Source organism: Natrix helvetica (genome assembly GCF_964273705.1).
Source record: "Natrix helvetica genome assembly, chromosome: 2".
NCBI lineage: Eukaryota > Metazoa > Chordata > Lepidosauria > Squamata > Natricidae > Natrix > Natrix helvetica.
The window spans coordinates 126,205,187-126,227,899 of NC_138552.1; the positions used below are offsets into that span (position 1 = coordinate 126,205,187).

At 44.5% G+C, this 22,713-nt stretch overlaps 1 protein-coding gene across 8 annotated transcripts in view; it reads right to left on the reverse strand.

The window, feature by feature from the left end:
- TFAP2B (transcription factor AP-2 beta) overlaps positions 1-7,874 on the reverse strand; it is a 63,790-nt gene extending 55,916 nt beyond the window's left edge. For 6 of the 8 annotated variants that reach the window (XR_014174359.1, XR_014174360.1, XM_081941239.1 and 3 more), the window contains exons 1-3: positions 7,797-7,874; positions 6,366-6,627; positions 1,589-2,047 (exon numbers count right to left, since the gene is read on the reverse strand). Coding sequence is in view for 6 of the 8 variants with exons in the window: in XM_081941239.1 (XP_081797365.1) it covers positions 1,589-2,047; positions 6,366-6,446 (540 nt within the window). In the remaining 2 variants the exon portion in view is untranslated. Of the gene's footprint in view, positions 1-1,588; positions 2,048-3,276; positions 3,360-6,365; positions 6,628-7,620; positions 7,752-7,796 lie in introns of those variants that run through there. The other 2 variants (XM_081941236.1, XM_081941240.1) reach the window with 2 other exon arrangements.
- Positions 7,875-22,713: the final 14,839 nt, after the last annotated feature.

A 22,713-nucleotide genomic window follows, 5' to 3' on the forward strand; every position in this document is an offset into this window, starting at 1 on the left:
CTACGATAATTCCTGCTAAGAAACTTGTCTGCAAAGGCATCGTTTCAGAAATTTTATAATAAGTGTATTTCAAAATTAAATTGCCTTCCTTTGCAAAGACACTTACCCCTAATCGGGGAAATAAGGGAATAATTGATTATAATATCGATCCTCGATTAGAGCCCTCCGGGACTCCAGGTTTGGGATAGAGTAGGGGGTAAATCTATGATCGAAGTAGTCAGGTTCTTTTTTCAAGAGCTTAAGATCTGGCTCAGTTCATTGCTTTTTCTCATTCACTCTAGCAGTTTTAAGAAAAAGAAAGGCTCCGTTTTGCCTAGCCGAGGTTACCCTTCAGGGAAAAAGGCAGGATCATGTCTGTTAAATCGGAGGAGCTTGCCTCAGGCAATTGCACGCGGACATCCGGAAAGGGTTAGTGGAAAACGCAGTAGAAAAGCATCCCAATTGCGGGGAAAAGCAAAATCTTTGTCGTCGTCCCCACCCGCGTCCCACTTCCTATCCGTTGAGCTGCAAAACATGCGGTTTTCTCCATACTGTTTGCTTCTCTGCTTTTCACAGCTCCAGTTTTGCTTTGGAAGATTATTTACAAACACGCGCAGACACACACACAAATATATACACACACAGCCGGCCACGGGCAACCAAACCCAGGAGATGCGCTGACTCAAAGGCATTCAGCCGCCAGAAAGCACACCAGAGAGAGTGAGAGAGAGGTGGGGGGATATGCCCAGGGTTCGGCTTCAAGGCCAGAATCCATCGAAGCTCAGTAGCTAAGAAGTAAGCCACACAATATAGGCTGAAGGCGACATCCTCTTCCTTTCTCTTCCCCACCAAAACACACCACATAAACACTGTCAGCTTCCTTGGTCAGGTTAACCTGTCAAGTTTTTCAGACTTGTTTATCTAAATTGGAAAGGGGGAAAGCCGACTAAAACTAAGCCAGGCCCCCCGGTGTTGCGAGGGACTGGGACACCAAGTCCTGGACTTCACCAAGCTGGCCTGGTATGTCAATCTTCCTGCCCAGCCTTTTTCTTCGAAGGCCCGGCGGTTCTAAGACTCTTAGGAGGATAGGGGAGAATAGCGTGGTAGGAATTGGGATCTCGCCATTTCTTTGGCCATCCTCGAGAGTCCGGAGTCGGCCCAGCTGGGTGTTCGCCCCTTCTTTGAGAGCCCTTCTACTTAGAAATGAGTCCCTTGTGGTTAGGGAAAATGTGACAGGGCCAGGCCTTCTAGGGTTGGGCAGAAACTTTGCCGCCGTTGGCTGGGTCTGGGTCTGTAACAAGGCAGCGCAGCAGTTCCAGTGGAACCTAGTCGCCGCCGCATGAAGGCGGCGGACTCGCCTCTTGCAAACTCCAGGCCTGCTCCGGAGCCTGGCCCGTCACAGTTGCCTGCGGCAGAAGAGCCCTTTTAAGCCACTTGGCCGACTGATGGATTGTGGCATCCAACCCAGGCTGCACTGGTATCAGGGTGGCTTTCTAGCCTCAAAGGGCTCCCAGGGTTCCAAGAAACCTGAGGGGGCAATGACCCTCGCCTTAGCCGGTTCCGGAGCGCGATCCCCAACCTCAGTCCCAGGCCTCCCGCGAAGACTTACCTGCACATCCTCCATGCTGGGATGCCCGATGCCGTGGAGGGAAAGTGCGTCGCCCATGCCGGAGTCCAGGCCATGGTGAGCCGAATGGAGAAGGACGTCTGGCCGCCTGACGGAGTGGTAGTCCCGTCGCGGGTCGAGGCCCGAGAGCTGCGGCAAAGAAGCCCGTGGCTGGGGCAGCAGCGAGCCGGCGTCGGAGCCCACTTCTTGCCGCTGTCGCTGCCCCCAGGGATGCTGCTGGGGCTGGTGCAGCGGGTTCAGGGCGTAGGGGTCATTAACGTGGGAGTAAGGGTCCTGGCTCTGGTGGTAAGGAAGAGGCTGGTAGGGCGGCGGGAAGTAGGGCGGCTGGAAGTCCGAGGAGGGCGTGTGAGAGAGCGGAGGGGCGCTGGAGTAAGGGCCTTGCGAGACCGAGCCCAGCTGGGACAGCCGGGAACTGTGGCTGGGGACTCCATCGTGCCGGTCCTGGAGGGAGCAGTTAGGCCCCAGACAGAGATACAAACAAAAGAAGCAGAGAGAAAGAGAGGCGTTTTAAAAAGTCATCCTCTATGATTGAAAAAAAAAAAACCCCACTCATCCTAAAGTGCTCCTATTTCTCACAATGTAGTGATGGTGATGGTCGCCATGTGCCACCATTCGAGTCAATGTAAATATTTCCCTGGGGTTAATAACCGTTTGTTTCTTATCTTCTCCCCAAACGTTCAACTATAATCATAACACCCTAAATGGTCTTTTAAAGCCCAACGCTCAATGGGGATTGTGAGCCTGAGGTTGAGGATGATGATAAAATTAATTATTTAAAAAAAAGTTCACCAAAAGGCTTAAATTGCACCAGTAAGAATGATGATAACAATAATAACAATATAATGCTGCTTGAAAAAAACTAGATAGCATATGAATAAATATGAATGTATATATAAAACCATCAATTGCTTCAGGGGGAAAAATATTTAAAACGTGAGAAGAAATGAACAAAGGGGCCATCCACTCAGGTTTTGGATGGCAGGACATATGACCAAGAGGCTATAATTCTAAGGGCAGGAAGATATGAAAACAGTATTAACCAAAACGATTCTCAAAGAAACTCAACTTCAAACAAACAAAAAATGGTTGCATGGAAAAATAAGTCTGTTTCTGGTTCAAAATAAACATATTGGTCTTTGACTCTTTACACTCTCCCCCAAATTACATTTGTGTCTGACAGAAAAAAAAATACTAAATGACTATAAAAAGAGTATATATTAACGATTATCCCTAACAACCTGAAAAAAGTAATTAAAAAGTCAACGAATATTCTTATAACACTGATACATACTATAACAGAAACAAAGCTGCAATTTTAAACACACACACACACACACACACACACCAGAAAATGTATGTCCTTTCCTTAACAGCAATATCTCCTTCCTCCCCTGAAAAAGTTTCCCCTCACTGATCCCCCCTCCCCATTCCCAGATCAAATGAAGAACACACAATGCAAAATGGAGAAGCAGCTGCAAGTGTCTTCCAATTATTGTGCTAAATTACCAAGCCAAAGGCGTTAAGAGAGAGGGAGGGAGGGAGAGAGAGAGAGAGGGAGGGAGGAAGGAATGGAGGCTAAGAGAGAAGGAATGAGAGAAGGTCTACAGACAAGGCACCAAGGGGCAAAGAGAAGAGGGCAATTTTAAATCATAACACAGACCCCAACTCACCATAGCGGAATAGGTGTGGACTAACATCTGGAAATTTGTTTAAAAAATCTTGAAACAGGTAAAAATAAAATAGCAGTAGAATAACTACTACTACTACTAATAATAATAATACTAATAATAATAAATTAATATTAATAATTCTAGTAACAAGGAGAGGGGCGGTATCAAGAAAATCTGCAAAAGACCTTGGTGCACCCAGGAGAACAGCTGGAGGTATTTCCGAGTCTATCCATCAAAACCAAAATTTGGAGGAAAATATGTATGGAGAGAGTCTACGGTCGGCGAGGAGCGTCCTCGTGTTGGCCCCCCCCTCCCCGCCCGTTGCGCTTCCAAAAGCAATCCTCTTCAACCCAAGGCAAGCTTCAGACTGCTCCAGTGCCCCTTTCTCCTTTCCCTTCCCTACGCCGCCTCATAATAATTGATATTCATGACTATTAATATTACACGACTACTTTAAAGGGAGAATGCAAGACCAAATGGAGCGTGAAGGCTTTGCAGGCAGCTCGAGAGCTCCCCTCGTATTGTAAATGACGTTCATTCAGTGGAGAATTACTAGATGTAATCAGACGAGGGGGCTGGCGGAGGCAGAGCTGGGGGAGAGCGAGAGGGAAGGGACAAAAAGTTGAGCGGGCAAGAGGCAGAACTTCTATTAATTTGAACAGGGGAAGACGTGTAAACGAGGCACTACTGATCTGAAGCAAGGAAGTGATCTGGAGCAACGCTAGAGGCAAAAAGAAAGGAGGGAGAAAATCATATTTCCCTCCCCCCCCCGTTTTTTTACATTTAATTATAGATTCCAAATACGAAGGAAAATCGATTGCCCTCGGTGCTTTTGTTCTGATTTTTAAAGCAAATAAGAGCTTGTCATTTTTTTAACATTTAAAGACAACCAAAGCGATTTGTTTACAGAAGCAATTAAGCTTATGAAAAGAAAGGGAAAAAGAAAAAAGAAAGGGAGCTCAACCGAACCCTGCTATAGATTGGCGAGGTTTTGCAACGGGCTACCGAAAGCCAGCCAGAGTACCTGACCGAGTGTGCGCCCGCCCAAGATGCACTTACTTTGCTCTGGCAGCTGCTGTGGCAAAAAGGCGCCCAGCAGACACCTGGGTAGAACAGGTATGGTATGATTCCAAAGAAGAAAAGCAAAGTTATAGTTCTCTCGTAAAGTCAGAGGCGACAGAAAACCTTTCTCACGTTACAAGAGCTGCTCTCCTATCCTGGTAAACCTCACCAGTGAACGTCCAACCGCGAACACCGTTTCCTAAACGCCTTCTCGGTCGGCAAAGCCCCAAATCAGTTTCAGGAGAAACTTGAATGCCTGAGTTCCGAAAAAATAACATTGCGTTGCCACGATTTAATCTTGCTTTTTAAAGCTTGGCCGATTTGATGTTCGCAAGGAAAGCGGAAGGATTCCCTACACGAGGGTGGGTGGGTGCATTTACACGCCCGGGCGGGCGCACACCCATGCACACCTGTCTTAAGAGCAAATTGATGGCATAGTTAGAAAACTCAAAAGAGAGCGGTTTTAGAGTCCTTCCGGTATTTCGGTCCCCTTTTTAGAATTTGCAAGGATCTTTCGATCCTTCCAGAGCCAGTTCAACATTATTCGGGTGAGGAAAAAGAACGAGAAGTTGACCAAAGGAAATACCTTGGCGTACTTAGAAACCCTCGCTAGCCGGCTGAAGGATCCATAATTTGATCTTGAAATCGAGAGGCAGAAAGAGTCTTTGCCTCGCTGGCTCACCTGCCCTCCGGTAGAGACGCAGCTCACTTTGAACCTTGCCTTTAAGTGAGTCGATGGGAAGTGGGATGCCGAGGGGAAGACCACAGAGAGCGGCGAGGAGGGGAGAGAAACAGAACTGAGCACCGTTGCCGGCGCTCCGTTGATCCCTGTCTTGAAGGGCGCTTTTGGAAATCTGGAGAGCTGTCCCGGGACTGCAAGACAAGGCTACACGAGGAGTACCTCAGCCTAGCGCCTTGGAGTGAGACATGGCGAGGCGGTCTCACTTCTCCCACAAGTTTAAGCTTTGAAAGATTAACTGGTAGGGGCAAGCCGGAGGCAGACTTTGGGTTCATTCAGAAAGAAACGATCAACTTAATCCGCCGGAGGAGAATCCTCCTGTTGCCTCCGGCGCGGTGCTTTCTCCAAGGGCGCCAGCTGGTCGCCCACCCGAAAGAAAAGGGTCAGGGGGAGAAAAAACCCCCGAAACTATCCGGAGTCCAAACGTTGGAAATTAGAGAGAAAACTCTTTTTTCATCACCCCGGAATAGACGTTGCAGTCTAACCTGAGGTGTGGAACCTGAGCGCTTAGGGCCAATGGGTTTATTTCGAGGCAGGGCAAATGGAACGGGATGGCAATACTTGCCCGGTTCGGAGAAAGCCGGGTAGTGCCTGGCAATTTAGAGAAGCGGTTCGAGATAAGAGAGCCAAAGGTGGGAAGTAAGTGAGCCGGCTCTCGCTGCCTCTCGGGCGCGGAAGATGCCTGCAAAGCCAAAGGGAAAGAGCCGAGATCATAGCGAGGGCTCTTCTCACGGGCGGGGGTCTCCGGGGCACGTCTGGACTTGTGCCTTTCCGCCCTGCTTCGCGCTGCCTCACAAAGAAAAGCGAGCCGAGCAAAGCGAGCCCCTTCGGTTCCGCAGGAAGCTGCCCTTGTGAAAATAGACGGAAAAGGAAAGGCGGCTGCGGTTCTAATCGAATTCCGGTGGATCTAAAGCGAGCGCGGCGTGCCAGGGAATCTCTGCTTTACCTGCCAGCTGAGTGCAGAGCGCCTGCTTCTTTCATTTCTTGAGAGGGAGAAGGAAACGAAAGGAAAAAAACCAAACTGAGAAAATAAAGTTCCTCTTTGGGTCTAAGGCGCTGGTTAAAGGAAGCCTCCGAAATCCCTTCCTGCTTGTCCCCCTCCTCCCCGTTTCTCCTTCCCCTCCACGAGGCAGGCAAACTGCGCCGGGACTCCTGGAGTCGAGCGCCCGGCTCGCCTCGGACCCCTCTCTGGTTTGCCTTCCCGAGATCTCCATGCCTGCCCGAGACTCTTGCTCGGTTCTGTAAATCTTCTTTGCCCCGCCAAGGTGCCTCTTCTCTCCATACTGACCTCGTAGATGTCTTCGTATTTCACATTTTCCACCAGTTTCCAGAGCATGATGGCGGGCTGTCCTCTAGGAGGTGAGTGCATTCATGTGAAGAGCAGATGTCTGGATTCTCAGGACTTCTCTGTCTGTAATGATCCATCTATAATTGGAAATGGGGGACAGACACCAAATCCGACGTTCCTCTCCCATCGCAACTTATATCTGTTGTCTGAAACAATAGGCTGGAGAAGGAAGCCTCAGACAGAGAGGAAAAATCATTCCCATCTGTGGAGTTTATATAGAACACATAGACATATTGAACACACATAGATTATGCATATAATTACTCACCCACCCTTGATACGGCTATATGTTCATACACACACACGCGCGCACACAGGCAAGTTATGAAAAAGAACGCTGGAGATATTTCTGTAGGTAAACATTCCGATTTGTGCATATGTTTGCACATACATACATACATACATACATTTATGTAAGGGACACACTCAAGGAAAGGAGCAAACGTGGATCTCAACTTTCTGACCACAAGGAATGTGTATTGCACACATTTCCTTTTACAGATCGATTTGTTTATGCAGTACATCCAGGCACTCTTTCAAATAATTTAAAGATATAAGTTTATATTATCTGTAATACGCACACATAGGTATTTCATATGTGTGAAATTTACAACTAAAAAACTCACAGACGCGCGCACCTAGGCACATACATTACATAATTATTTGTGATGTAAATAGACATTTTCCTCCTTTTGGGTGAGGTGGGAGAGAAACGCAGAGTTTTATAAATTCTGATTGACTGACAAATGCAAAGACCAGGGGCAGCAACGACCACAGAGGCGAAAACGCTGCATAAGTTTACACCCCGTGTCCCTTCATTTCAGGCAATTTGCTCTCTTTCCTCAGTTGAAAGCCAAGGCAGTCCAAAGACCAGGACCATCCTACTCCGGCCGTATTTAACCCAGGGAAGCTCATTTCAAAGATTCCCTCTCATGAAGCGGTTTCTCTTTGATTTATTTTGTTTCCACACTTGCCTGGACTTTTTTTGAGCGGACGTTTAACGAACTGCGCGTTTTAAAACGAGACCCATCTCAGCGAGACGAGCTGGTAAGCTTTCGCCCCTTGCGGAGGGGACAAAACCACCCTGGGCTGGGTGCGGAAACAGGCCTTTTCCTGCTCGGATTTCAGAGAGACTTTTCGAGAGGTCTGCGAATTTCGCAAAGGGACTTAGGAGAAGAGCTGCCTTAAAACGCACCCTTTCAGGAGGTCTTTACAAGAGTGGGCAAGCCATCGAGGTTTCGCCTTCTAGGAAGGGGGAAGGGGTGAGCTGCTCAGCGAAGAGTCCAGGGGTCCTTGCCCGCCCCAATAACAGTGAGAAATCCAACTTTTCTCTCTCTCTCCCCTCCCGGTGCCCGTAACCTCAGAATGCACCTTTCCAGCAGGAGCTGTCGGAAAGGGCAGGAGGAGGGAGCAGGTCAGACGCTCTCGCAGCCAGCAGGTAGCTGGAATAAGAGGAGTAAGGCAGGTTGGCCTTTGCACGGAAGTGATGAAAGCTGGGAAGAGGGAGCCGCGGCAGCAAAGCTTGTCGTCTTATAAGCGGGTCTGGGCGGGAGGAGGAGGAGTGGGAGGAAGAAGAGGCGGCGGCGTTAGGACGGGAGCGGCGCAGCCCTGAATACGCCGTACACAGCTTTGGGGACAGAGAGAGAGAGAGAGAGAGAGAGAGAGAGAGAGAGAGAGAGAGAGAGAGAGACAGCCGAAACGGTTTCAGGCTTCCAAGGAGAGCGCATTAATTGGTGAGGGATGGAGGTGAGGAAGGAGAGAATTCATTCTCTCTCTCTCTCTCTCCCTCTCTCCCTCCCTCTCTCCCCCCTCCCCCTCTCTCCCTCCCTCCCTCCCTCTCTCTCCCTCCCCCTCTCCCCCCCCCCTCTCACACACGGAGGAATGCGCATTTTTCCAAAGCTGGCAGTATTACAATAAGTGAAAATCATCCCGAGCTCCAAGTCTGGGTTCTGGCCGCTTCAGCTCCTACTTACTGGGGAGTTAGTCCTGCCGCTTTCAATGGGGCCAAATAAGTGTGACTCGCTCCTTGGCACCGGGAACGGACTCCCCATTTTTCGAGCTGAGGATCATGACCTTGCCATCGGGCAGAGGACAAACTGCAAAACGATTTGTGTACCCAGTGTCCTCCCACTCCACCTGCCTCCCTCCTCCCTGGTTCCGAATAGTTAGCGCGGCTTCTCCTCCGGTTGCGACAGGAGCCGATTCCTTTGGGCTGTGTTGGGGTGGAAACGATCCCTGTTGTCCTCGTGGCGGTGAGGTCAGGTTGGTCCCGTTGGGAAAACCCACGTGCATAAAAATACTACAAAGGGTAAACCGGAATTGTAACCTTATTGGCTGGTTGGCTAACAAAAGATATTATTGCCTTTCCTACACGAAATTGTGCCCCGGAGGTGCTAAATTTAAGCGTGCGAGCTTCTGGCTTCCAGCCTTCCTCTACAGCCTGGAGGGGGGGGGAGGCCCAATTTGCACTGAAGCAGCCATTAGTAGTTAGGTCGAACTTCCCCTGCAGCTCAACTAGACTTGCAGTGCGGTCGAATAGGAAATAGGAGCGTTTAAGACTTAAGCACAGCAGGATAGAAAAAACATAATTAATTTAGGAATGGTTCTGATTCCTTTTCCTTACCCGCCCGGATCAGCCTGTAATCTTGCGATCCCGAATGTGGGAATAAATGCCTTGAACGAATCGGGGCTTCCTTAGGACTGAGCGTGGGGAAGATTGTTCAGGCAATGCTTTACTGGACCCAGGTAGCGATTTCATTCGCCTCCAGATGTTTCCAGCTGAATTGGCTGTTGGACGGGCCCGAGAACACTGCACGAACCAATTCAGGTGAAGACACTAGAAAAATTCGTCTCCCCGTGAAATGTTTCTCCAGGTTTTTTTTTGGGGGGGGGAATAAAAACTGGGGTTTAAACACATGAAGACGGTAGAGTCACGTTCCTTGGGACTTCTACCGCGCTGTATATGCCAATGCGCCGCCTCCAAAATGCTAAAATGTATGGTGTCGGAAACGCCAACACACCGTTGAAGACAATTTACTCGCGTAGGTTTAATATGTCAAGAGAACTTGGCACGGAAGAAAAATTACAGTTGGGTCCGGGACCTGCCTTTCTACGGGCTACAACAGATCCTCGAACCCCTATTAATGGGAAACTTGAGTGTGAAACGAGCGGCGGCGGCTGAGGGAGGGGGGGGGGGCGGAAAGACCTGTAATTCAACAGGACAACAGCGCCCTCTATGGGCTCTTGCAAGCAGTTGAAATCAACCTTTCGGGTTTTTTAAATGCTCACGGGGTGGGGTGGGGATTGGGGATGGCAGGAAGCTGTCCTCTCCTTTATGAGAAGAAAGATGAAAGCGAACGTGGTGTTTTAACAACGCTTTGGTGTCAGGTGTTTGGCTAGGTTGGGAAGGTTTAGATTCAAACCCATTGTCAGCAATAGAAGAAGCCTATCTACCTTTATCGAGTGGTTTGGTGGGGGGGGGAGGTAGAGGGGGTGGGAGCGGATGGGAGCGCTGTGCATGTTGGACTTGCGCTCCTGGGGGATAGAAATCTGACAAAGAAAGGACATAATTCTACCGTGATTCGAGCTGCAGCCATGGATGTGGCTGAAGAACATTCGTGTGTGCAAAGGTTCGGAGGACCGCTCGTTATTCAGCTGCGCTAACCCAAGACACCTGTGGCCACTCCGCAATTCAGAAGCGTCTCTAATGCTATTTCCTCCGCCCTGCTATCCCTATCCCACTTTTACTTGGGGAGGGGGGGGAATGGAAAGATATTTTTCCCCGTTTGCCGTTTCCAATGCAGTGAGATGTTTGGCTCCAGCAAAGATCTGCTGGGAGTTTTCTATTCTTTCTTTTGAGTAAGCGGATTCATCCTGTAGAGTCGACGAACGCAGCCCGGGAACGCCGAGGTCATCCGAGAGCGGGCATTTAATTCGGCCTCGGTTTTGAAACGGTTTCTTTTCGCGCCCTCTGCTGGTGGTCGTGGGCGTTTTTCCGCGCTGCTCTTTAAAACTGTGCGACTCGATTTTAATCTCTCACAAGATAACGAGAGGATTTAGAATAATCGTATTCTTCTGTTGTCTAGAAACGGTATATTCCCATTTAGCACGATAGTCCAATTTTGCCTTTACGGAAGCAGGAGCCGGCATTATTGGAACTAATCCGAATTAACAGAACCAAATTTCTAAATTAGTGCTGGACCTCCGTCCCATTTTAAAAATAACATATTTTATTTCAAACATCTTAACTAATAAAAAATCCAGAAAATGTAGGAAATAGTGACATTGAAATGTCAGCGTACTTTTATATCTGGAGTGCAAAAATGTGCCACTGGATGGAAAAGAATAATACACACACAATTATTTCATTAAACGTGTATGTCCCTCAATCTTAAACAACTCAGAGATATTCTTTATATCTCATATTTTTATATGTCATATGACTTTCACAGAAGCATAAAATTCATCTGCAAAGTTGATTTTCAGATACAAATGTAAAAAAGTATCGTTTTAGCAGAAGACATTTTTTTAAAGGGATGCTGAGGTTTATGATTAAATGTGTGAGATTGTATAAAATATAGTCTCAAACTCCAGAACGTTCTCTTTCTATTTCAGGTAGCAATTCATTAGATTAAGAATATATTCTCACTTTGCTGTATACAATTGAGAAGGGGGTGAATTAGAAATGTGACCTCAGGGATGGTGGTGGGGGAACAGAACACAGTGGGAATGGGCTGCTTAAGAACTGGATCTGATGTTGGCATAAAATAAACTTTCTCATGCCTTACTTTTTCAGGAGCTGTCCCATGTAAATCTAGGAAAATAATTCAAGGTGGATATAACTAAAGCACCAGACTGGTTTAAGTATACCAAGAACAGATGTGCGTGGGCTACCAGCCCAAACTCTTAATACCAATCAATGACTGAGCATCTAAATGAACTTTCAAGCTATGAGTCTGATTGCTTCAAGGAGCTGCATTCCTCAGTACAACAGCTGCCATTGCTGCTTTGTACATTTCCTATTCAGTATGCCCCTTTCTTACCAGGATTAAATTTCCATTTGTTTACTCCTGTCCAAGTATCCACCACATTTCAAATGCTGACTCAGAACCTCCACGGAATGCAATGGAATTGAAATACCAAACACAGTGACATTAGTTTTCAGTAGAATGAAAATCCAGTGCCTGTCACTAGTGGAGCTCCCCCCCCCCCAGGAGATCTTAACAGGTATTGAAAAATAAAAGAGGCCAAAAGCACAGGCCAAAGATTAGGTGTGCATCCCTTAGAACCATTTTAATATTTATCCTTATAGAGGAAAATATTTCTGAATGATTATATCCCATCAAGTGGCTTTCAACCCCTAGGGATCATATAAAAAGCTATCACAAAATTGTGCAATCCCTCCAAAAAGCTGATTCAGAAGATACCATGGGCAATATTTGAAAGTCAGATCATAAATCAAGGCAGTGCCTAATCCTGCTCCCGCTTTGTAAAGCCAAGATTTTCTGTCCATACACCTTTCCACCACCAAAGCAAACATGTCAACATTCTTGCACAAGAGTTTATGGAATTCATCCATTTTAAATCACTGAGCTGTCTCTGCAAAGGACACCTGTTGGAGATCGGCCTGGAGTTTTCTCCAAAAACTCAATAGAGTTATAAGACACTGTAACCTATTCAGTTTAGCAGTTTTTGCTATCTTCTCAAAGCAATTTTGACTGGCACTGGTAATGGCCAATGAAACTCCTGTACAAAGATATAAAGTCTCTGTGAGCTGTTGCAAATTCCAGTCAAGACTGGAAAGCCATGCCAAATATCCTTTGAAGCAAATTAAGTTTCTTCTTTGCTTCCATATTGAGAACTGCAATGTCCTGTTCTCTGCAATGAAGCAAATTTGGACTAGTATTTATTTTGGAACACGCATAATTATTATGGTTATTATTGTGCACAGTCAGCCAAATACTTAGACTAGACCTGGCATTGAGATCTTCCTATGGATATAGGATAGGCAGGTATTGTTTAATAATAGTAAAAGTATTGTCCCATGATGTAAACTGTTTCAAATTCAGTTGCTTTTGCAATCAATTCATCATTTTATCACTGTCAATGTTATTCAAGTGATGTTTCATAATGGTGATATTTTGGCATTGCACCCAAGGCCCATCTATCTTTGCTTTCTTTTGCCCCAGTCATTCTACTTCTAATTGCAGATTCTTGTGAGTCTCCCCCCACCATTTTTCTTCTGTTGTGTCCAAGTACTGCAATGTCCATTATCCAGACACATTGTTTGGTCTTTCTTATCAATAATTAAGTCTGAGGTGTTATATGGCGGGTGCTTGCCTGTTTGAATACTAAAGTCCCAGAGCATTTTAGATTCTTCATATTCTATTACTTTCTCTATTTTGTGGTCTTGCCAGTTCTTGCTTGCAGGCAAGTGGTATTTCTTGCATCCATTAAATGCACCATATCTGCTATTTTGCCATGCTCTTGTTTGTAGTCAAACTATATGATTTTCTTGCAGCAGCTAAGTATGTGGCTCACTGTTCCTTTGCCTTTTTTTTTTTTTTTTTTTTTTGCAGAGGCAACAGTTGCTATCAGTTCTGGCTTTGTATATATGTGTTCTAAAAACAACATCCAAAAGAAAAAATAACAGGACAATGACCAGCACATCAGCATCAATTTATAATACAAAATAAAGGATTAAGAGAAATAGAAATGTAAGAACTGCAACGATCTATTCAGAGCTAAGAAAGCTAAGAAACTGAAGCCTTGTCAGAAGTAACTTAGAAGCAAACCAGGGGAGTTGGTAATTGAGGAAGCCAGCATAGCGGTTAAATCATTTTCATTTCTAAACCAGGCACCCTCTCCTCTGCCTTTTCTTCAAAAAGAACAACACCATCTACCTAAATAAGCAAAAGAAATGGAACCAGTGGTCCGGACGAGCCGTCAACAGTGAGTCTTGTGAGTCCACTCTGGGAGGAGTTTGACTCTGTTGCCCCTGAGGATTTAGACGGGTTGCGTGGACGGCTGGGACCCACCACATGTTCAATGGACCCGTGTCCCTCCTGGCTGGTACTGGCATCCTGGGAGGTGACGCGAGGCTGGCTCCTGGGCCTGGTGAACGCCTCATTGAGTGAGGGTTCCTTACCGACTGCCTTGAAAGAGGCGGTGGTGAGGCCCCTACTCAAGAGGCCTTCACTTGACCCAACGGAGCTAGCTAATTATCGTCCAGTCTCCAACCTCCCGTTTTTAGCGAAGGTTGTTGAGAATGTAGTGGCGCAGCAATTTCCACGTCGCCTTGATGAATCCGTATATCTAGACCAGTGTTTCTCAAATTTGGCAACTCTAAGGCATGTGGACTTCAACTCCCAGAATTCCCCAGCCAGCCCAGCTGGCTGGGGAATTCTGGGAGTTGAAGTCCACATGCCTTAGAGTTGCCAAATTTGAGAAACACTGATCTAGACCCACGCCAGTCCGGCTTCCGACCCGGGCACAGCACAGAGACAGCCTTGGTCGCGTTGGTTGATGATCTCTGGAGGGCCAGAGATAGGGGTTGTTCCTCTATCCTGGTCCTATTAGACCTCTCAGCGGCTTTTGATACCATCGACCATGGTATCCTATTGCGCCGGCTGGAGGGGATGGGAGTCGGAGGCACCGTTTTACGGTGGTTCGGCTCCTACCTCTCCGGCCGGATGCAATGTGTGTTGACTGGGGGGCAGAGGTCGACCCTGAGGCCACTCTCTTGTGGGGTGCCGCAAGGGTCGGTCCTCTCGCCCCTTTTGTTCAACGCATATGTGAAGCCGCTGGGTGATATCATCCGTGGTTTTGGGGTTGAGTACCATCTGTACGCTGACGATACTCAGTTGTACATCTCAACCCCAAGCCACCCCAACGAGGCTGTCGAAGTGATGTCCCGGTGTTTGGAAGCCGTCGGGGTCTGGATGGGGGACAACAGACTCAAACTCAACCCCTCCAAGACCAAGTGGCTGTGGCTACCGGCACCTCGGTTCAGCCAGCTGATTCCATCACTGGCCATAGGGGGCGTACAATTGCCACCTGTGGAACGGGCGCGCAATTTGGGCATCCTCCTAGATGCCTGGCTGTCAATGGATGACCATGTGGCAGCCGTGGCAAGGGGGGTGTTCCACCAGGTTCGCCTGGTGCACCAATTGCGCCCCCTTCTGGACCGGGATGCCCTACGCATGGTCACTCATGCACTGGTGACGTCTCGCCTGGACTACTGTAACACTCTCTACATGGGGCTTCCCTTGGGACGCGCCCGAAGACTGCAGCTAGTCCAGAACGCAGCCGCGTGGGTAGTCATGGGGAGTACCAGGTACTCCCACGTAACACCTCTCCTGCGTGAGCTGCACTGGCTGCCTGTGGTCTTTCGGGTGCATTTCAAGGTTCTGGTTACCATCTTTAAAGCGCTCCATGGCATAGGGCCTAGCTACCTGCGGGATCGCATCCTCTCACACACATCCCTGCGGCCAATTCGCTCTCACAGGGAGGGGCTTCTCCTGGTGCCGTCCACTAGGCAATGCCAGCGGGCGACACCAAGGAGTAGGGCCTTCTCTGTGATGGGCCCAACCCTCTGGAATGACCTCCCCCCCGACATTAGAACCACTACTGACCTCCGCGCCTTCCGACAGAAATTGAAGACTCACCTGTTCCGACTGGCTGGTCTGGCATAATTATAACGTCTACCTCCTGGCATACACATTTTTATTGGTTTTTAGAGGGATTGTCTCTTTTAAATTTAATCTTACAGGATATTGGGATTTTAAATTTTGTATATTCTGATTTATTTACTTAGCTGTACAGTTTTGCATATATTTTTTTATCCTCCTCACATATACGTATATATGTATCTATTTATTTAATAATTTTAATTTGTTGTATTTTTGATACGGACTGTACACCGCCCCGAGTCCCTTTCAGGAGAGGGGGCGGTCTATAAGCGCTAAGAAATAAATAAATAAATAAAATAATAAATAAACCAAGAATAATTGAGCATCTAAAATAGAAACAAAACAATTGAATAAGGTTTGCTGCACTGAAATGTGTTACAAAGACACTTTAAAGAGGCCAACTCTGTAATATCAAAAAATAAGTGCTTTGTCAGAAACAAACCATGGCTGCAGTTATAGTTGAATACCTTGTCTGCCAAATCAAAAGAACAAGGTAATTCTGGGCACAGCTATGGGACAAACTAAAGAAATACAACAAAAATACAGCTTAGATAAAGGAAATGAAAAAGTAAAAAAAAGAAAAGAAACCGAACTTGTAATAACAGCAGAAATGGTGGTGAAAACAGCACAGAAGATAATTTTTGGTTGAAACATCTGACTGGTCTACACACATTCATTGTTCAGCAGTTTAATATACTACAAGGAGATGTAATTGAAGATTGATTAACATCTAGTAAAACATATCTTATAATGGAAGATCCTGCAAAAAAGGGACAGCACCAGGCAACTACAAACCAATTATTTGCTTGCTAACAATTTTGAAATTGCTAACTGGTGCAGTATATTAATACACCCCCCCTCTCTGTGTGTCATATCGCTATCTATCTATCTATCTATCTATCTATCTATCTATCTATCTATCTATCTATCATCTATCTATCTATACACACACACACACACACACACACACACACACACACACACGTATGCATACATACTCATGATTCATGGCAGCAAAAATACCTACTAACTCAAGGCAGCAAACCTACTCAATACTCCTCCTATTTTCCCCACAACCATCATGAAGTGGATTGGGCTGAGAGAGAGAGTCTGGCCCAAAGTCACTCATCCAGCTTTTATACGTAAAGTGGGACTAGAACTCACAATCTCTTGTTTCTAGGTCAGTGCCTTCAACACGATACCAAACTAGCTCTGAACATATGATCACACTTCTGCTATATGGTAGAAAGGATTCTCTCCATCTACAGACAACCAAATTTCTCTCTCTCTCTCTCTCTCTCACACACACACACACACACACACACACACACACACACACAATTAACATTCAATCCATAGGGCAGAACTATTATTTTCTCCTACTGCTATCTTCAACCTGTGCATAATCAGTTGAAAGTAAGCTTCATTGCTGAGGTTACACATTATAGACTAATTCAGAGATGGAAAACATGCCATTTCTCCACTCTCAAACAGTTGGAAGGCCAAAGGTAACAACTGGAGGTGGGGGGAGAGAAGTAACCAGCATTCAAATTTTTAATAGTGAGAGTGGCCAGAAATGAGAAATTTGTGGGAAGAAATTTGCTTCCCCCTCCCCCGCAAAATTAGGCTGTTCCTCAACTGTTGTGGCCCAGCAGGAGCCGTTGGAGTTGCCACCAGACTCCGACGGCGAGGGTCCCTCAGGAGGATGTGGAGGACCCTGGACAGGGTTCCGACTCTGAGCAGGGCGCAGAGAGGCTGGTTGGCCACCAGGTGGCGCCTGAGGCATGGAGCAGTGGTGAAAGCCAAAGGAAGGGGGCTCCTGATGTCATGCCTTGGAGCAGTGGGGAGGAGTCACAGGACAGTGAGTCAGACATCAGCAGTGAGCTATTAGATGCTTGTTACCAGCGTGCTACCACGGTGTAAGGAGCAATTGAGCAATTACAGGAGGTAATTGCTCTCAGCTGCTGATCATTAGACTCCTCTCCAGACTATAAAGGGACTGCTTGTGGACACACCCTTTGCAGGAATCAACTGATCATTGGAGTTGGAGAATCTGTGTCGTACTTTGGCAGGCTGGATTGCTGCCAAAGGGTTTACCTGGATTGCTGCCAATCTGTTCCCTGGACCTTGGCAAGCAGGAGTGCTGCTAAAGTGATTATCTGGAGCTTGGTAGCTGGATTGCTGCCAAGGGGTGTCGCTGTAGCTGGATTGCTGCCCAGAGTGCTATCTTGACCTTGGCAGGCTGGATTGCTGCCAAGGTTGAACCTGTATGTCAATAAACATCTGGAAGAGACTTTGTGTCGGAGTGACTTGGTATACCAGAGCGGGGGGGGGGGGGTGTCAGAACACTCAACTGTCCAAAAGTTCTCAAAAATTGCATTGTTGAAATTTGGTGTTAAAATGGTCAAATTTTGGTGATGCCTTTAATCTGTTTAGGGAAGAGGGGATTGTATCTTTTGAGCATGGGAACTGGAGCCACATATATTTCAAATTCAATTATTGATTTTAGGATGCAGACAATGAGTACTTAGTGCCATGGTTTGACTCTTGATGGTTTGGAACAAAACCTTACTGTTTAGGTTATGCCATTTTACAAAGGACATGGTTTTGCTTGTTTGTTTTGTCATTTTATTGTCCTTCAAATAATACTCCAAACCATCTGTCTATTTGTATCCTGTTATGTATCTTCCCTGGTTATTTTTTTTAAAAGGTTGGAATGATTTAAAATTAAATGCACAATCAAACACATTCACAGTTGTATTCCTGATTCAGCCATTAATATGTTCTTAGAATTTTTGCTTAGGTCCCTCAGCTGCAATAAAAGCAAACAGTTTTTTGACAACTCAAAGAGTGCCTCCTTTTTATATTGTAAACTGAAGTGCCCGTAATCCATTTAATCCAATCCATCCAGGAAAGGAGACTTTAATCTACAAAATGAAACGTTATAATATGCATCGTCTAAAGAATCCAACCCTGTTTGTATCATAATGTAAAAACTGCTTCTCTGTTGCTGCTGTTTGGTAAAAAAAAAAGATTGGTCTTCTCATAGCTTTCATAGACTCAGTAGTAGAATGCTTGTCTTCTGCATGGGAATGTTATTTCATTTCATGAATATATTAACCACTAGGGGGCACTGAAAATCTCCCAAATAATATTTTAAGTGCAAGAAAAGATATCATCACAGTTTTGGTGAAGGAAATAGAAAAAAAAAATGAAATCATAGAAGGAGAATGTAGGTACAACTGCAAAAGTAGATAATGTAATACTGGTATGACTTGAAGAGGATGGATACATGTATATGTGTATGTGTGTGTGTGTGTATATATATATATATGATTTGCATGTACACACACACACACACACAGTGGAAGAAACTTGATAGCAATTTATCAGGATCCAGGAAGGCATTACCCCTTGCCCCCTGCTGTCAATTGCTAGCATCTTCCCATGATATTTTAGAATAGAAATCTCAGAACTTTATGATACCAGGAATGTGATCTTTCCCTAGGAAAGACGTAAGGCTACATTTATCAAAGCAGACATTATCTTAGAAATGACCTTGATGTCCCCTGTCTCTTATTTATACCTTTAAAAAAATACACACAAAAGAAACACAAAAGAAAAAGCCATTTCACAAGAAAAAATAATCTAAATGTATTTAATGATTAAAATAAACTAAAATAATAAACACCAATATAGGACCCATGTAATAACTATATATTGCAATGTGAAGTCAATTCAATCCTGAAAGTTATGATTAAATCTAGAAAGATATTTCACCTTTCCCCCCTCTTTTTCAGAACACAGAAACTTTTCACAAGTAGGTAATGAACTGATATCCTAGATCCATTCCTCAAAATCAGGGAAGTAAGTTCTTTTCCCAGTAAATTCCATGTTTTACAAATATAGTTCAACACCACATTGAGATTCTTTTTCATAATATTCATTTTAAAAATTGTACTGGTGTACAGTATGTAGCTATTTAAAACCAAACAAGACTATAACTCAAGACTGAATCATACAAGTTTTAAAAATCCATGCATCTTGCTTACAGTCCCAACATTTTTTAAAATGTAATGCCTACTCCTTTTTAGACATTAATTGAGGGGTTCAATAAATTACTCAATGGTTAAACTTTGGAGGCTGCTAGATGAACCATATTAATTAAATTAGTATATGTTTCAATTGTATGCAGTATTAAATGAATATTGCAGGTAATTGGTACTCTACATGCAATCTCTCAAAAACCTTTAAAACAACCATTAGAAATAAACCAATGTAAAATGTTGATCAATCTTTAGCCCAAACATAACAAAACAAAAAAATTCCATCTTCCAACTATTTGTTCTACAATGTCAATTTCTTTTGTGATTCTGGATCAAAAAATAGCCGCTACTTATTAATAAACCAAATAAACCAGTAAACCAGTGCCTGCCAGGTTTCAAAACTAAAAATGATCATTCCTGTTTAATATACCTGGACGACAAATTTGAAAAATGTTACACCTTTGCTTTTCATATGATTTCCAAAGAAGAAAATAATGCAAGTTCCCCAAAGGGGGAAAAGACATTACAATAATATCCCTATAATATAGTTGAAAATCTGGAAGGTTAAATCTGCCAATCCATAAAATAACCTGGATTTGGCCAAAGGTATTTGAGCGAATTTAGCTTGTCATAAATTTTTTCTCACCTTACTTATCTGAGTAAGATATCGAATAGGAAGTAACGTAAGAATCTCTTTTTAGATTGATGTAATGTTCGTTTTGATAACATTACATTTGCCCCAAAGGAGGATTTTTTTTTTTTACCATTGGGTTATAGCTACTGAAATTGCATTTATACTTTTAGAAATATTTAATTCAACATATAGTGCTCAGTACTTTGGAACACCCAATTTAAGCTTTACTATTATAAATGCTTGATATGACTCATGGGTGGGTTTCTAACAGAATCTTTAACCATCTTTTCCATCTGAATAAGATTATAGTCTCAGAGTCTCCTTTGCTAAGGCACAAGTGATAATGGATCCCTTGGTGCCTCCATCAGGGGGTCCCTTAAATGCATTCCAGAGAGTTAACAAGTTAGTTGTGCCTGGTTTATTTTTCAAAAAAAGAATACATTTCCTTCTTAATATATTCCACAAATTGACAATCTCTTAGGAGGGAAATATTCTGATACCATCTGGAATTGACTGATTTATGATGATTAAATTTTATTATTAAGAGTCACTGGAACATTATAGGGCCCTTTGTAGAGTCCATAACTTGATTTACCAAAATAGGGGGAAAAAAGGTAAATCTTAAGGCTGAAACATTTTAATGTGCATGTGATAACATCAGTCATCGGTGTCAAACTTGCAGCGTGTCACGTTGCCGTAACATGACATTTCACAATGTTTCTCCCATTTGTGGAATTGGAGTGGACATGACCTATCTGTGACGCATCATGCCTACGGGCTGCCAGTTTGATATATGTAGTCCATGTTTAATGATTACTTGTTCAGCAATTGTTAAAAGTTCAGTGGCAATGAATAAGTGGTATTTATGACTGGTTCTTGAAGTTCCTTCCTTCCCAGTCATGAGATTGCAGTATGAGTGCTTGGCAACCAACTTGCACATATGGCAGTTGCATTGTCCCATGGTCACAGATTACCAATTGTAGCCTTCTCTGCCAGTTTTTCACAAACAAAGTCAATGATTAAGGTGACAAGGAAAGTTGGAAGTTGCTCCAATAAGTCGCTCACATCCTTTGCCACTAAAGCAGCCAGGCCCAGCTCTGCCACACTCAATCATTTTCATATGTATATTTGGGTTACTCCCTCATATTAATTCCAAAATCATTATTCTCTCTATGGGTGCAGTTTATATTTTGAATAGAATGCCCTTATCTCTCCCCACTAAGGTCTCTCATGGGGATACATTGACCCATGCTAGCATTAGAGTGTTCCTGAGTTTAGGGATAGTAATTTGACTTAGATATCTCCCAGGTCTGGAAATATTGTAGGAACTACTTTTAAAAATTAGTGAGGAATATAAAATTTGATTACATTTGAATGTTCCTAAGACCTTCCTTGATTGTCTCTGTTGCATGCCCATGCCCTAACACAATACTAGATTTTAAAAAGCTAATAATTTTGTTCCTTGTGAACCGTCTTAGTCAGTGGTGGGGTTTTTATTACCAGTTTGTGCGTGTGTGCGCTTGCGTGCACGCACGATGCTTCTCCGCATGCGCAGAAGCATCTGGGCAGGTGGGCGGAGCTTCCTGCTGCCACTACTACTGGTTCGCCCAATCCAGGCCAAACCGGGAGCAACCCACCTCTAGTCTTAGTCTAGAGGACTAAGGACTTAGGAAATTATATATGCCGGGACAAAAATGACTTGGTCCAGCATGTAAAATATATATAAAGGTAAAGGTAAAGGTTCCCCTCACACATATGTGCTAGTCATTCCCAACTCTAGGGGGAGGTGCTCATCTCCATTTCAAAGCCGAAGAGCCAGCACTGTCCGAAGACATCTCCGTGGTCATGTGGCTGGCATGACTAAATGCCGAAGGCTCACAGAATGCTGTTATCTTCCCACCAAAGGTGGTTCCTATTTTTTCTACTTGCATTTTTACATGCTTTCAAACTGCTAGGTTGGCAGAAGCTGGACTAGTAATGGGAGCTCACTCCATTATACGACACCAGAGACACGGTAGCTCAGTGGCTCAAAGATATGTATCTAGGCATTAGATTCATCTTACTAATGCCAACCTTGAGATGTACAGTTTCATCTGAAGTGTAATATGGAATTTCCAAATGTTCCTAAGAAACTTAATTTGGACCTTTTGCAAGGGTCAAAAGTGGTTTATAGAGCTAACTGGGCATCTTATAATTGCGCATGAAGTTGAACTGAACGTACTGCAAGTACAGCAGGAACATGTGATACAAAGAAGTGTTTCCCTAGCTGTGGCAGATCTTCAGGCTTTTGGAACTGCATGTTCCCTATGCGTCCAATCCAATGTTTGGTTGTGATATGGTATATGATACTGAGATGCTTAAAAACCACATGACTTGCCTGAATCTTGATAGAATCAAATTAAAGGGCAAACACATTGGCTTCATTATAATTAATTACTACTGCCTCTACTTTATAATATACAGCTGGGGTCTACAATATTCTTTCCAGGCCTGATGAACTCTGAACAACTCTGCATATAAATGTTTCTGTGCAAATTCTGGGGATGATGAGAGAGATCAATTATTCTAGCAATTAAAGGATTGATATAATAATTAAACAGTGATAGTGGTAGAATGTATCACTTCCAAACTCCACTATTGACAGGGAACTCCTTAGTATAATGTCCATTGGAGCTGAAGTTGAACTGTATAGTGGAATTATCATATAATTTATAAATAAAAAGAAGGAGCTTAGGCTGGGAAATTAAATCAAAGACCACTCTGAAGTCTCTAAAAGGTGCATGTAGCTTAGCACGTGGTTCGCAAATGTATTTTTTGGCCAAGTGGTCATGCATGCACAATTCCAATTCACATAGTAAGAGAAGGAAGAGATGAAAGGGAAACAAAAGTTGTTGTTCATCATCCAGAGCATATGAAAC